The sequence below is a fragment of the Pyrus communis genome, chromosome 5, assembly GCF_041283825.1.
Source record: "Pyrus communis isolate YQ-2024b chromosome 5, ASM4128382v1, whole genome shotgun sequence".
Classification (NCBI taxonomy): Eukaryota; Viridiplantae; Streptophyta; class Magnoliopsida; order Rosales; family Rosaceae; genus Pyrus; species Pyrus communis.
The window spans coordinates 3989244-4003989 of record NC_142569.1 but is presented as its reverse complement, the minus strand read 5'-3'; the positions used below and the strand labels follow the sequence as shown (position 1 = coordinate 4003989).

The 14746-nt window shown below is 39.5% G+C and overlaps 1 protein-coding gene across 5 annotated transcripts; it reads right to left on the bottom strand.

Moving 5' to 3' along the window:
- Positions 1–7735: 7735 nt before the first annotated feature.
- LOC148696584 (putative LRR receptor-like serine/threonine-protein kinase RFK1) lies at positions 7736–14742 on the bottom strand. Of its 5 annotated transcripts, none has more exons than XM_088693836.1 (24): positions 14410–14742; positions 13775–13949; positions 13572–13643; positions 13389–13457; positions 13240–13311; positions 13065–13136; positions 12902–12973; positions 12747–12818; positions 12568–12639; positions 12399–12470; positions 11969–12040; positions 11803–11871; positions 11429–11494; positions 11176–11238; positions 11039–11086; positions 10883–10926; positions 10314–10705; positions 10036–10234; positions 9637–9780; positions 9379–9497; positions 9058–9268; positions 8652–8886; positions 8400–8547; positions 7736–8283 (listed from the first exon to the last, which is right to left on the bottom strand). In XM_088693836.1, the coding sequence occupies exons 1-24, from the start codon at positions 14519–14521 to the stop codon at positions 7945–7947; spliced, it is 3009 nt and encodes a 1002-aa protein (XP_088549962.1). In that variant the 5' UTR covers positions 14522–14742; the 3' UTR covers positions 7736–7944. The 5 variants fall into 5 exon arrangements, with proteins under 5 accessions (XP_088549962.1, XP_088549963.1, XP_088549964.1 ...); XM_088693837.1 differs by having other exon boundaries at positions 13775–14007; positions 14410–14553; XM_088693838.1 differs by lacking the exon at positions 12747–12818 and having other exon boundaries at positions 14410–14566.
- Positions 14743–14746: the final 4 nt, after the last annotated feature.

The following is a 14746-nucleotide window of genomic DNA, read 5'->3' as shown; positions in this document are numbered from 1 at the left end:
AAAACCTATGAACTGACAAATAAATAAAACCACAACCTTTGTTGCAGCGATATTATTATACAAATTATGAGATATGTGTACTAAAAAGATAATAACTGAAAAAATTAAATTTCCCACCACTCATATTAAAACATATAATGTATCACTTGTGTTCCCGTCACAACTAAAAATTTCTCCTTCATCACGTGCTATTTGCATTTCCTTTCTTCGTGGAACTTATGAAAGCTCCGGAGACTTTTAAGAAAATTGCACTGAAAAGCAGCAACATGTTTTAATATTTAGAGCAGTGATCATTATAGGAGGAAGGCAACAGTGCTCTTTGTTCTTGCTACGAACTCTATAGAAACGATAGGAAAACAGGGAGCCTTTCGTGCAGTAGATTTTTGGGAGCTTCCTTTTGACCTTTAAACAGACTTTTCGAACCCCATGCTCTATTGGTTTCCTTCAATTAATCCTTCTACTGTCATCACATTGAGGGTGATCAACAAAAGAAAGAGAAACATTCATTTCCAGCAATCCTTCTATGCATCCAGGCGCATCGTCCCTTTTTCTGCAACTCCTGGCTGCCATGAGATGCTTGTTTGGTCCCAAAAGGAACTCTTCTTTCTCTCTGTCCGTGACTAACGACGGCAATAATTGTCCGTACGAATCCATGAGCTTGCCACTTGGATCATCATGCTCAGATTTGTGCGGTGGTTGTGTAATGGCGGCGTTGAAGTCGCTGGTGCTGTCCTTGGCTTTGTCTTCCGTTTGACATCATAAATGGTGACGCAAATGTTGTCTTCCTTAACTTCTTCACATTGACCACCGCTGCCACCTTCATATTCGAGCCTCTGTCGAATTTGTTGATGGTCTGGACCCGCGCGCCCAACTTCATCGCTTGGTTCACCGTCCTCGGATTGCGGATTGCACTGCCCTTGGGCTTCTTCCGGAGGACTGCCGAAGACGACGGTTGAAGAGCGGTGGTGTTGCGGTGTTTGGATGCTGTAGTGCTGCAGTGCTAGAAATCTTTAATTTTGAGAAAACAGAGCATGGTGCCGGGACTCTCACGGAGCTTTCAGGGACGTGGTAGTTGATGGCGGAGTGAGCAAGATATGGGCGTTATAGAAAACTGAGAACACTATATTTCTGAATGTTTTCTATTTCATTCAATGAATCAAAATAATGACATCAGTTATTGTATATATAGCCACAGCTATGTACAATAATCTTCCTGACAAATCAAACAGACTTTGTACACATGGCATACTATAATTGGCTAACTAAAACAGAGTGTATGTCATGATTTGGCATCCTCGTCTTTACACCCCCTCAAGCTGAGCTTGGAAGAAGTTGGAGTTACAAGAGATAGCTTGGATTGAAGAAGAAGAAACTTGTTCTTGGTTAAAGATGTGAATATTTGCTATTTGGTCTGCACTGCATACATACTGAACTTGAAGAAGATTAGCAAGAACTAACTCCTAATGTAATGATAATCAATCTCAACATGCTTTGATCGAGCATGGAAAACAGGATTAGAAGCAAGAGAGATAGCATATATGTTATCACACCAGATTGTAGGTTTGAGAGATAAGGGAAAACCAAAATCATGAAAAACCTTAAAGATCCATGTAATTTCTGCTGCAGTGTGAGCCAGGGATCGATATTCAGCTTCATTGGAAGATCGAGCCACTGTAGGCTGCTTCTTAGCACTCCAGCTGATTAAGTTGGATCCAAGAAAAACACAAAAACCATTGGTTGACAGATTAAGATTACTTTTCTGAAACCATAAACCATGGGAAGATGTGCCTTTGAGAAATCTGAGAATCTTTTTGGCAGCTTGCATATGAAGATCAGTGAGATTATGCATGACTTGGCATACTTGATTTACAGCAAAAGAAATATCAGGCCTAGTCCATGTCAAATACTATAAAGCACCTACAACGGATCGATATTCAGTGGGATTTGATAAGGGAATGCTACTATGATCCAGTTTAATAGTACCGAGAGGTGTGCAACATGGTTTGGCACCCTCCATCTTTGTTTTCTGCAATAAATCCAAAAGGTATTTGCCTTGATGAAGGAAGAGGCCTTGTGATGATCTTTGAACTTCCAACCCTAGAAAATAGTGAAGAAGACCTAAGTCCTTCACTGGAAATAGAGAACCAAGTTTCTGGATAAACAAGTTACACACAGAGAAGTCCGGATCACTAACCAATATGTCATCAACATAAACCAGGACTATAACAAGAACAGGATCCTTAATGACAAAGAGAGATGCAACAGAACAAGATTGAGTAAAGCCAAAAGACTTGAGAGCATGAAAAAGTTTATCAAACCATGCCCAGGGAGCTTGTTTTAGTCCATATAAGGACTTTCTGAGCTTGCACACATGATTTGGCAAATTTGGATCAGTGAAACCAGGAGGTTGTTGCATAAACACATCTTCCTTCATGTCACCATGGAGAAAGGCATTGCTTATATCAAGCTGATGCAAAAACCAATTAAACTGAACTGCAAAGGTTAATAGAATTCGAATAGTAACTAGCTTTACTACAGGACTAAATGTTTCTTGATAATCAAGCCCTTCTTGTTGGTGAAACCCATTGGCAACCAATCGAGCCTTATACCGTTCAATAGAACCATTAGGCTTTTTACTTGATTCGAAAAACCCATTTGCAACCTACCACATTCTGAGAGGGTGATGAGGGAACGAGAGACCAAGTTCTAGTGGATTAAAGAGCATTAAACTCATTTTGCATAGCTAACCTTCATTCATTATGCTTGGAAGCTTGATTATAAGTAGTGGGAATGTAATCAACAGTAGATGGCAAAGGATGTTTAGTAGCAGAAAAGGCTTTGGGTCCAAAAATACCATTTTTTGATCGAGTGACCATTGGATAAATGTTGGTGACTGGTGTAGGAGAAGAATGGTCAACAGAAGTAAGATAAGGGATTAGATCAATGGGTTGAGAGAATGAGCTTGAGGAAACAGGTTGAACAACAAGGGGAGGGGATTGAGTAGGAGGCAAAAGTGATGGTTGAGAAATAGGAAAGTGAAGATCAATGATAGAGGGAACAGTGGTAGTGGATGGGGAAAATTGTGGAGGATGAACTTGCTGAAATGGAAAATGGTTCTCATTGAACAAGACATGCAGAGATATGTAGACTCGATCGGTGACCAAATCCAAGCATCTATAGCCCTTTTGTTGCAAATTATATCCAAGGAAGACACATTCCTTACTTTTACCATCCAACTTAAAGGAAACATAGGGTTTTAACCAAGGGTAGCAGCTGCAACCAAAGACCTTAAGCCTAGTCTAATCTGGTGAGGTAGGAAACAACAATTCCTATGGAGAACAATGAAGACCAGAAATAGGCAATCGGTTAATCAAATAGAGGGTAGTGGATATAGCTTCAACCCAATATTTGTGAGTAACATGAGATGTAACTAAGAGAGTTTGAGTTGTTTCTATTAGATGTCTATGTTTTCTTTCTACATAACCATTTTGCTCAGGAGTATGTGGACAACTAAGTTGATGAGAAATTCCATGCAAACGGAGATAAGATTGAAATAAAGAACTAACAAATTCACCCCCTGAATCTGAAGGGATAACCTTGATTTTATTTCCAACAACATTTTCTACATATGTTTTGAAGGTTAAAAATGTAGAATAACCTCAGATTTTGCTTTCAATGGGAAAAACCAGCTATATTTAGTATGATCATCTACTATCAACAAGTAATAGCGAAAACCACTAACAAACAGGACATGTGTAGGTCCCCAAACATCACAATGAAGTAATGCCAAGCTTTAAGATGCAAAAGAACTTGCAGCTTTGAAGGGAAGCTTGTGGTTTTTAGCTATAGTACAATCAGAACAGAAAAATTCAATTGAAGATGCACCTTGCACAACAAGTTTATTCCGAGAGATAACCTTGCGAAATATAGGAAATGAGGGATGACCCAAACGACTATGCCATATCTTTACTGGAGCTTTAATACTAACTAAAGTGGATGCAATAAGTGACTGAGGAACAATACCAAAGACAGAATGATCAGTTCTAGAAATAGATTGCAGATGATAGAAACCTTCTTTAATTGAGCCCTACAAAAGCGTCTTCCCCGTAGAACGATCCTTAACAACGGATCCATCAGAATTAAGGGTTAATGAACAATAATTGTCGCTGAGAAATTGAAAGGCAGACAATAAATTGTGCTTCATGTGAGGAACATGAAGGACATTGTTCAATGTAAAGGAAGCAGCAAGTGTACCTAATGTAGAAGAACCAACATGAGATATAGACAGACCTTTACTGTTACCACTGTATACTTTGTCTTCACCAGTGTAGGGAGTAGGAGAGGTGATGTTTGAGATGTCATTGGCGATATGTGAGGTGGCTCCAGAGTTGATCGGCTAAGAAGGAGATGGCTTAGCAGTGTAGTGTGCACACATTGCTTAAAGTTTGGAAGGAGGAATACGACTAGAGATCTTTGGATTCATGTAATTAAAACAGTCGAGGGCTTCATGACTGAGATTGCCACATATTTGACATGGAGCTCGAGGACCAGAAGATGAACCACGAGAATGAGAATTGGTATTGTTACGATTGAAGCCACTGGTATAATGATTTCCTCGAGAGATACCTCTAGTGCCACGAGTATTATAGTAACGATTAGTCTTTCCTCAATTAGAATTATAGCGAAAAAAGTGCTGAAAGGGTTGATTCTGTACTACATACGCCTGAGGCGGTGTGGGAAGGAGCGGTGGTTAAGCTTGAACAGATAGAGCATGAAAAGGTTCAACATTACTAGATGGGACAGCTTTTTTGTGACAATTCATAGAGAGTAATAACCCATGCAATTCATCCAAAGAAGTGGAGGATAACTTGAGCATGATTGAATCGGTGAAAGACTCAAAATCATCAAGAAGACCGGCAAGAGTGGCTGTAATCAGATCACGATAAGAGATTGAGGCTCTAGCAGCAGTGTGAGAGTCGGAGATTTCTTTAAGCTCTTGTAGATAATCAGACATGGACTGCGAACCTTTTTGAATGCTTTGAAGTTGCGATCGAAGCTGATGAATATGTGCATCAGAGATACCCCCAAATCTTTGCTCAAGTTTGAGCCAGAGATCACGAGAGGATGAAACTCTAACGGTGAATGGAATGACCTCCTTAGACAATGTGGAATTGAACCAAATCAGGAGGTTTTGATCTTTCTCATACCAAATTTCGAACGCCGGATTCAGAGAGTGATTAGGCATAAATGACGCTGGAGAAGGTTCTGTGCCATCGACAATACCAAAAAGTTGATATCGCTGAAGAATTGAGGGCAAATAGAGCTCGCCATGGCACGCTTGAGCTTGATAGGTACCATGCTACCAATGTTTTGGATCGTGAGGAAGGTAATAAGGGTGAGAGGAATTAGGGTTTGGAATAGGCACTGACTCAATAGGATAAGAAGACGTAGACAAAGACGCCATTAGAGATCAAGACCGATGAGTGGAATACAAAATCAGTGAAGAAATCGATCGAATCGTACAAAAATCAAAGAAGTGGAGCAGAAGAGAGAATGATCGAGAGAGGCCGTGAGGCGGTTGGCAATGAAACCATATAGAAAACTAAGAACACTATATTTCTGAATGTTTTCTATTTCATTCAATGAATCAAAATAATTACATCAGTTGTTGTATATATAGCCATAACTATGTACAATAATCTTTCTAACAAATCAAACAAACTTTGTACACATGGCACACTATAATTGGCTAACTAAAACAGAGTGTATGTCATGATTTGGCATCCTCATCTTTAGGCGTAACTACTTTGGACTCGGATAGACGGCTGTGATGGTGGTTGTTCCTTGAGAGTTCTTGTGGCTTTCTTTCTCAGCGAGACCGTTGTGCATAGCACCATCAATTCTAGAATACGGGAAGCGGGCTTGTCCTTGAAGATGCGACCGCGGCTGTTTGACCTTGACACAGGCTTGCAAGTTGTAGGGCGTTGATGACGGCGAAGGCACAACGACGGTGGTGCTAGAGCCATTGCAGCGTCTTGGAGGCCTTGGGGCTGTCTTCTGCTGCTGTCGGCTGATGGGGTTGCGGCGGTTCCCGGCTGTTGATCTTCCAGGGATCATGGCGCACAGCTGCTGCGTCCGTCTTGGCTTTCGTTTGACGTCTCGCTGCGCCGGTGATGGTTGTAGGTCGTTGCTGCGATCTGGACTCTAGGGAAATCGGCTCGCCGTTACCGCCACTCGTGGTTTGGATTTTGTCGTCGGCGTTGATCAACGGTTGGTGCTGCTTCAACACTTGCTGCCATTGGCTGAGCAGGGAAGAGGGAGATTTCCCAAGCTTTCTTTGTGGGTCTCGGTGAATACTTCGGGAGAGAGAGAGCGGTGCACTGCAGTCGGGGGAAGGCAGAGTTGATATCTGCTGTTATTCGTGGCTGGGCTTTTGACGGCGACCGTTGCGGTTGTAGGAATTTACAGCGGCAATGATGGTTGCTGCTTCTTGCGGCTGGCGGCGCTGCTACGGGAGGAGCGAGGAGGCAACGGAGCTTTTGAAGCTGCGGTTCTCTGGGCCCTGGGGAGGTCAGCGGTGGCCGCTACTAGTGTGTTCATTGTTGTTGCTGCCTTATTCGCTTCTTTCCTTTGCGCCGTCGGCGAACCTCCACAGTATTGCTGGGCATGGTAGACCGGCACTGCTGGGTTCCTTTTCTTCCTCTGGGATATTTGATTTTGTGTGTTTGGTGATCTCCGGAAGAGGGTGAGAGTTAGGGAAAGGATTTGGGGTTGCTTCTTTAGAGTCTCCACCTTCATTTTTTGGCTTCGGGGAATGGGAGAGGTTGAAGAAGCAAAGTGCTTCTTTTTCTCCTGCAAAGCCGAGAGAAACCAAACAAATGAAGATAAAAGGATGGATTTATACCTTTAAATGCTTTGTTGCCTTCCCTTGCCGTGTATCCTCTTCTTTGTTTGCCTTTGTCCCCTTGAGTTCCAACACTTCGCTCCTTCTTTGATTTCTCTTGACCTCTCTCGAGATTTCTACTATTTCTTCACCGCAGTCTTCTCCGTGTGTCTATTTTTCTGTCCTCCTTTTTTCCCCAGTTTGCTTTGGCTTAGTGCCTTTTATAGGCGAACGGTGGAAACGGAAGTTGTGGTTAGTGGGTGAGGGAGGATTCTCTCCCTCCCAAAATCTTTACCGTTTCCTTTCCTCTTATTTGAACAGTTTCGATTTAATCATGTCAACATTTTATATTGATTTTTTTATAAAAATAATAAGACAAAAAATAATATTTGAGAGAAGAAAAGGGAAAGAAATGAGAATAAGAGGGAAGACAATCATACTCAGTGAACGAGTGCTATCACATACTCTGCATAGTAGGACACCCGTAGAAAACCACCCACGTCTCATACTCTGCATAGTAGGACACCCGTAGAAAACCACCCACGTCTCCAGTTGTGAAGTGATTTTATTATCCCATTTTTTTATATATATATTTAGAGATAAAAGTCAACAACCTTCGTATTGTTTTCACCCCTTAAAAGTAGGCACTTGCAATCCCCACACATCACCACGTCTACTCCACTTCTTTTATATTTTTATTTACTTATTTTTTTTCTTTGTGAAAATATACGGTTTAACAGATACTATTCACTTATAATATATTTTCATCATTTTAGTTAAAACTTAAAATTTTCAAATCATTTTCATTAGTTTTCCTATTTTTATATGGTTCATTTCACATGAAGTTGCTAATTTCAACTTGAAACCCAATTTTTCATTCCTTATGTATTAGTCAAGAACGAGAATATTTAGTATTTTTTTTAAGGAAGAGCATATGTCCTTGCTAAAGAAACTCGCAACAATTAGTATGAAAAAATTACAAGAGAAGGATAGACAACTAGCTAGACTGCTACTATGCATGATGTCCTCAGGATCTTGATTCAAATTTGATTGAACTCGATTCATGGCGAGGAAGAGCAAACTGCACAAGAAGTTGCCAAATTCTCGGATTGGCTTCCACTTGAACTTTGTGCTTGCCTTTGATGATGTCGATCTTTCACGGCCTTGAGCCTCAAATCTTCACAGTGCATAATACTTGCTTCAGGCTTCGTGTCTGGGACTGTTGTTTGTCCTTCAAGCATGCTCACCACCTCGGACATGGTAGGCCTAAGTGACGGAGAAACATTCGTGCACAGCAAACCGACTTTAACCATTACTTCTGCTTCTTTGTCATTGACTTCACTCACTAAGCTCTCATCTATCAGCTCCTTCAAGTTTCCACCTTGTTGCAACTGACAGGCCTGCATCCAACAATGGAAATTTGGTTTTATCGAAAGGTTTCTTACTGATTAACATAAAATTGTCGGAAAAACCACAAATTATGCAGTAGCTCGAGAGATTGAAAACTGTATACTACCCAGTCAACGAGAGAGACACAAGCGTTACTTGGCACATAACTGTTCTTCTTTCCACTAGCAATTTCCAACACAACTACTCCGAAACTGTAAACATCTGCCTTGTAGGTCAAGTGACCCCATAACGCATATTCTGGGGCCATATATCCTCTGCAGATTAAGATAGTCCCAATAATTTGTCACTTTCCAATTAAAACGAAAAAACTTATGTATATAGGTAAATGTGTGTCGAGAAAAATTTTAAGACAACTGACATGGTTCCTGCAACTTTGGTGCTGACGTGTGTTTTCTCTTCATCATAAAGTTTAGCCAATCCAAAATCCGATATTTTAGGGTTCAAATCCGCATCCAGCAGCACATTGGTGGCTTTTATGTCTCTGTGAACAATCTTGAGTCTTGATTCCTCATGCAGAAAAGCTAAACCTCTTGCTATCCCGGTACAGATCTTAACCCTTGTAGCCCAGTCCAGGTTTATCCGGTTCTCCTGGCCTATATATCATGCAACCAAAAATCTTCTAAGTGTACAAATAAAAAAACAGACGATCAAATCTGAAAACTTCCCTTAACAGAAACGTTAGAATTATAGAATGTCCACAAGAAACTTAAATCAAATGTTAAATGTCTTGTATATTCAGATTTTAATGACATCATAAAAGTTACCAAACAAGGCATTCGCAAGACTATTGTTTTCCATGTATTCGTACACCAGTAATAATTGATCCCCTTCAATACAGCATCCATGCAGTGTCACTAAATTCGGGTGTTGCAAACAAGTTATCATGCCCATCTCGTTTAAAAATTCGCGATTTCCTTGCTTTGAATTGGATGACAGCTGCTTAACGGCTATCAATGAACCATCAGGTAAGTGACCCTGCATTCAAACCGTAACTTTTAGTATTTACTTTTTGCCATGAAGATTGGTATTACAAGAAAAGGACTTTCTTTCATAGTTCTATATATTCCAAAGGAAATCTGGGCTACCTTGTAGACAGGACCAAAGCCACCTTCTCCAATCTTTTTAGCAGAATCAAAGTCATTAGTAGCAGCTTTTATTTGTTTCAAAGTAAAAGTCCCCATCTGCATATCTCGTCCAAGAAGATCTGTACAAGAAGAAATTAAAGTATGCCAAACATCATTTTTTGCAGAATCAAAGTCGTTATTAGTAGCAGCTTTTTGATATAATTTTCAGCAGGATGCAAACTAGCAATTTGAGAATGAGATGTTTAATGTAATATGCACCTTTTTGTCTCCCTCTTTTTCCTCGCAAACATCCTTTCCACCAAAGGATTGCTAGTATGAATAGTGTTAGGCAGATTCCCCCAACAACACCGGCAATGATGTAAATGGTTCGCACAATTCCACCATTTGTACACGGTTTAAAGTCTGAACAAAAGAATGAACCAGTTACGCTCACTCACAAAAAAGGTTTCGGGCAAAAAGAAAGAAGATAATGCTGACCACAAAGATTTTATCAGATAGGCAAAATCATGAACCGTGAAAACAATCAAATATTCAAAATGCACTAATACTGCAGAACTGCCTTTCTTATTCTACAGTATCTTAGGAAAGCCTTTGGACAACCTTCAGTTAAAATGATGGTACTAAAATGCGAAGGAAACGTCAACAAGATTGACTCACTGGAAACCACAGAGACAGCTGATATGAGGGGACCATAGTGTCCTCTCTCCGGAATCCTTCTTGTCCCTTTTCCAGCCCAGTAGAACCGGATCTCTAAGACGTTACTTGTCACATTGACATTATCTACTCGCTTAACTAATCTCTTTCGAGCCATGCCTGCCTCATGTTCAATATTGAAATCCTTCCACACCAACTTGTCCTGATAAAAAAAATGACCTTGTCAAAACCTTGAGTTACAAGAACATAAAGATGGCAATCCAATTAGTGTTGCTAATTACCTGAACATAGATGTTGAAAATTCGCCTCCCAAGACTAGTGTATCTCTTGTCATTAGTGAATTCGATCTCCGCAAAGTGGAGAGTTATAGTGTAAATCCCATTTTCTAAACAATAGTGGAAATAAGTAAGTGAAAGCGGAGATACGCGTGCTGTTGTATATAGCTCAGAAAGATTGCAAGATGCTAGAGATACAGAGTAGTGTGTATTCTGCAGCTCGAAGTCATCCATGAAGTCTCCGGTGCTACTAAATCCCCACATACTTTTCTCATTCCTATAATATTTAGCACTGCCACCTTCAACTCCTCCATCTCCTTCAAACATGACGTTCGCGTTATTCTCGTCCTCGACAATTATGTCACTCCCACCACAATTAATATGCATACAATTTGAATCTGCCCAAAAAATTGTCATGAGTGAAGATAAATTCAAAGATGGTGTAATTGCTGAATTTATATGTGCATATTCGTAAATGAACTCGATACTGAATTTTTAGGTGTAAAATAAGGCCAATGGTTTCAAATTAGTCTCATAGCAGTCCATAATACTTAAACTCCAGCAAGTATGCTTACATCGTGGGCACTTTAAATTCTTCAAGCATGGAAGAATTCCCCTTCTGTCACAGATTCAGCGGAACGATGAATAAGCAAATTTTGAAGTTAACTTTGGAAATTGAAAAGAAAAGATATGAAGAAAAGAATCAATCAAAACAAAAAGAAGCATCTTACAAGTTGTTCTCCTCTGAAGAGCTCCGATACAAGTTTAGACTTAGATTCCTGAAAGATGACGGTGAACAAAACTGTAAGTTTTCCTAAACCACCATAATCTAAAAAGTAATCTTATGGAGAATGGCATCTACTCATACAAGTATTTTTTACAATCCAGTTTCTCAGGGCCTTGAAATGTGAAGTTATTGTACGACAAATCACTGCAAAAAAGCATAAACAACAACTGTGAGTTTGTAACAAAACAGGAACCTGAGTGCCATGGAATTAGAAATAAGAAGGGGAGATATTTGCAATATACAACGGTAGATACACATAATTTGGAACTTAGTAGAATGCAGATATAAAAAGGAACCAGAAGCTAATAGAAAACACTTCAGAAAACAAACTCACACATTACTTCCATCTCGCAAGATTGACCTTGGCACGTTTCCACTTAGCAGGTTGCCAGTCAAAAAGCTAATCAAAGCAACACATAGTATTAGCATTTGATATCTGAACTATCGAGAAAAATGCAAACTTCATCAATTTGGTTTTATTTCTATGACATGGTTTTTGGCCAAAAAGCAAGTTGTTCAGACGAAAAACTGTTTAGTGTGCCGATTTGCTAGTGTTGCAGATGCAGATGTAAATGCTTGTATAAAAATCGTCACTACTTTTTTCCTGTAATAGTTATTACTGGTGCATCCAGAATTTGAAATCAACTGACTGTTCTCTGTTGTAGATTAAAACTGATAGTATCAAAACGTAAATAATTTCGCACTTACACAAATTTTAGACGCTCAGCTCCTATCGTGGATGGAAGTTGGCCTGCTAACTTGTTGAAACTGACATCCCTATCACCATTTTATAATAACAATCAATTAGCCTCCATCCCAAGTCCTAACACAGATTTCATTCAGCAGATACATTACGTAAAATTTTATTGCTTACAACATCTCTAGATTCTTCATGGACCAGATATATGGGGGGATTTCTCCGGAAATATTGCAGTTCCTCAAAACCCTTCAATTTGTTAAACAATCAGCATCAACACAGCTCTTAGTTAGAGGCTTATAGCTATTGAATAGAAAAAGAATAGCAGACAGACATAATTTTTGGCAGAAGAACTCAATGATGAGCACCAAATTCATGCTCACCAATTGTTAGGTCAAAAAACCAGCGGTAACAATCAAATGCAATAAAATGATTTCGTCAGCGGTTGGATTTTGTTTTAACAATTGATGAAAAATGGAGTTTTGTCTTTCGCAACAAGTAGGAAAACATGATTGTCAGTGTGCGTGAGTATGCGCTTGCACTTATACATGCATATGAAATCATCAAGCTTATCAAAGCATTCAACGGTGAAGCTCTCTCGACATACAATCTTACTAGGCTTGTCATATTTCTCAGCAAAGGAAATTCCTGATATGGTCCATTTGTGTCACTAATCCTCCTGCATAAGATATGACATGATGCACAGAATTACTGGTCAAGGATACACGAAAGATAATGCAGAAAAACTGAGCAGAATGAGAATGCAAATTACTCACAACTCTTCCAAATTGTTCAAGAGAGAAATATTAGATGGAATCGGTCCTTCCAGTCCACTCGAATGCATTTCCCTTCAACAAGGCAATTGAAAAAAGAAAACGATTCATACAGGGTATAAACTTTAAATGGTCAAATGGCAACGGGAACAACTTGTTTTACAAAAGTATAAGCATCTTACAATCTTGTGAGTTTTTTCCAATTCTGTACCCAATCGGGTAGTGTTCCACTAAAGTTGTTATCATTTATTCGGCTGCATTTCATTAGAATTTTGCTGATTAATTAGTTACAAGCACCAGTTTATTATAAAAAGCAGCAAATCTAATTGAATCTTACAAATCTTTTAACATCCTTAGCCCAGAAAACGCCTCTGGCAAGTATCCAGTCAGCTGATTGGAGGAAAGCATCCTACATTTGCAACATGCAGTATGAACTATCAACTCAACATAAACTACTCTAAATCATTTTTAGAAATATAAAGAGAGGTTTGGTAACCTACAAAGTCTGCAAATTAACCAAATTCCCAAGCTCAGTAGGAACAATACCAGAAAATTGGTTCCCCTCAAGGTTCCTGATGATTTACGAAAGAAAAAGAAAGGAAAGTTGATGTATCATTTTTATGAGTATATTTTCACAACAATCACAAGAACTTGAATCAAAATGCAGTTACGTACAGGAATGTCAGAGTGGTAATATTTCCTAAATCCTTTGGGATTTGCCCCGATAACCGATTGACAAGAACAGAGCTGCAGGAAATTCACTATTAGATATACGTACATAGCAACGAGATCAAAACCTTTTCCAAGAAATTCAAAAGGCTCACATATAAGTTAGTTTCGTTGAAGCCCATTCCTGCGGTGTTGTACCATTGAGATAGTTGTAAGCAAAATCACTACAAGAGAGAAATGTTACTTTGAATAATTAACTAATAAATAACTAAAGATATGTAGCATCCAATTCCGAACCTCAAATGTATATCAAGTAAGTCAAATATGATAGCTGTTACATTTTTCGAAGGTAAGGAAGCTTGGCGAGTTGAGGCGGAAGCAACCCAGGTAAACTGTAACCCTTGAGCGTTCTGTAACACATTAAACACATGATATTAAAGTTGTTACCGAGATTCAGAGCTGTGACATGGAAGGTGTTGTTGCCTTCTTAAGCCGATGGAGATGAAAAAATCAAAGAAAAAGTAAAAGTCAAGACTCATACAGCGTTGCAACATGACAAACAGTGCTGTTCTCAAAGTTGCAATCACAATCAGTATTTGCTTGGGATCCCTTCGGTTGCTTCTTTGTTAGACCCACGGTTTCAATTCGGCAAGCATCGGCGTTAAAAGTCCAATATTTTGCACCCATCGTGGTAGCAATTTCTTGGAGAGCATCAACTAAAAGGCATCCAAACTCAAACAATACTATAAGCATCATAGCTGTAGCAAATCAATACTGTAAACAAGCAATGAGTGAATGCCAAGACTAGATGCAATTTTGATAAAGGAGCTTATATATTCTCTAGATTGCTTATGGAAGGTTCTAACGACTGAAAACACTTCAGATTACGATTGACAACAAAACTTATAAGTGCTTTTTGCGTTGAGAAGCACCTAACTCTTCTTCGGGAAGCACTTGGATTGTCGATAAAATTCGAACATGTTTGTAACAAAAGCGCTTATATGCATATATAAGCGCTTTCGGCAGTCTCGAAAGGAGGATCCCTCATAGTGATAACTCGAAAATGAAAACCGAAGAATTCTCAGTATGGGTTGCCCATATCAGGCAGGCCAGCTAATCCAAACAGGCAACTAGGGATTGTAAACAGTAGAAAGATATACAGTAATAAGCACTCACCTTCCTGTTGGGGCAACTTAGGCAGCTGAGCAAGTCCCAGAAGTGTGAAGCAACTCAATGCAATGATAACGAAGCAAACACAGAGAAAGAGGTTACCAGCCAGCTGATGCATCGTCACCAATTAGCAATGAAATTGTAGTAATTGGATAAGTCTTCGCAGACAGCCAATCTTAGAAGGTGTGAGAGAAGTAGGTACTTTTTACTGTTCACTAAGGTCACCGCACGTTTGTTTTGACCGGATAATTGCGCGTGTGATCGAAACGCACGACAGGTGAACATTAAGGTCACGTTTTAACGAAAAATAGAAAGAAAATAATGCATATGTTATGAAAATAAA

Coding starts and splice junctions, on each gene's coding strand:
- LOC148696584 (XM_088693836.1), bottom strand. CDS start 14,521: ATGCATCAGCTGGCTGGTAACCTCTTTCTCTGTGTTTGCTTCGTTATC. Junction 12,640..12,746: donor TGGAAAAAACTCACAAGATT/GTAAGATGCTTA, acceptor GCCTTGTTGAAG/GGAAATGCATTCGAGTGGAC. Junction 11,087..11,175: donor CTGGATTGTAAAAAATACTT/GTATGAGTAGAT, acceptor GTCATCTTTCAG/GAATCTAAGTCTAAACTTGT.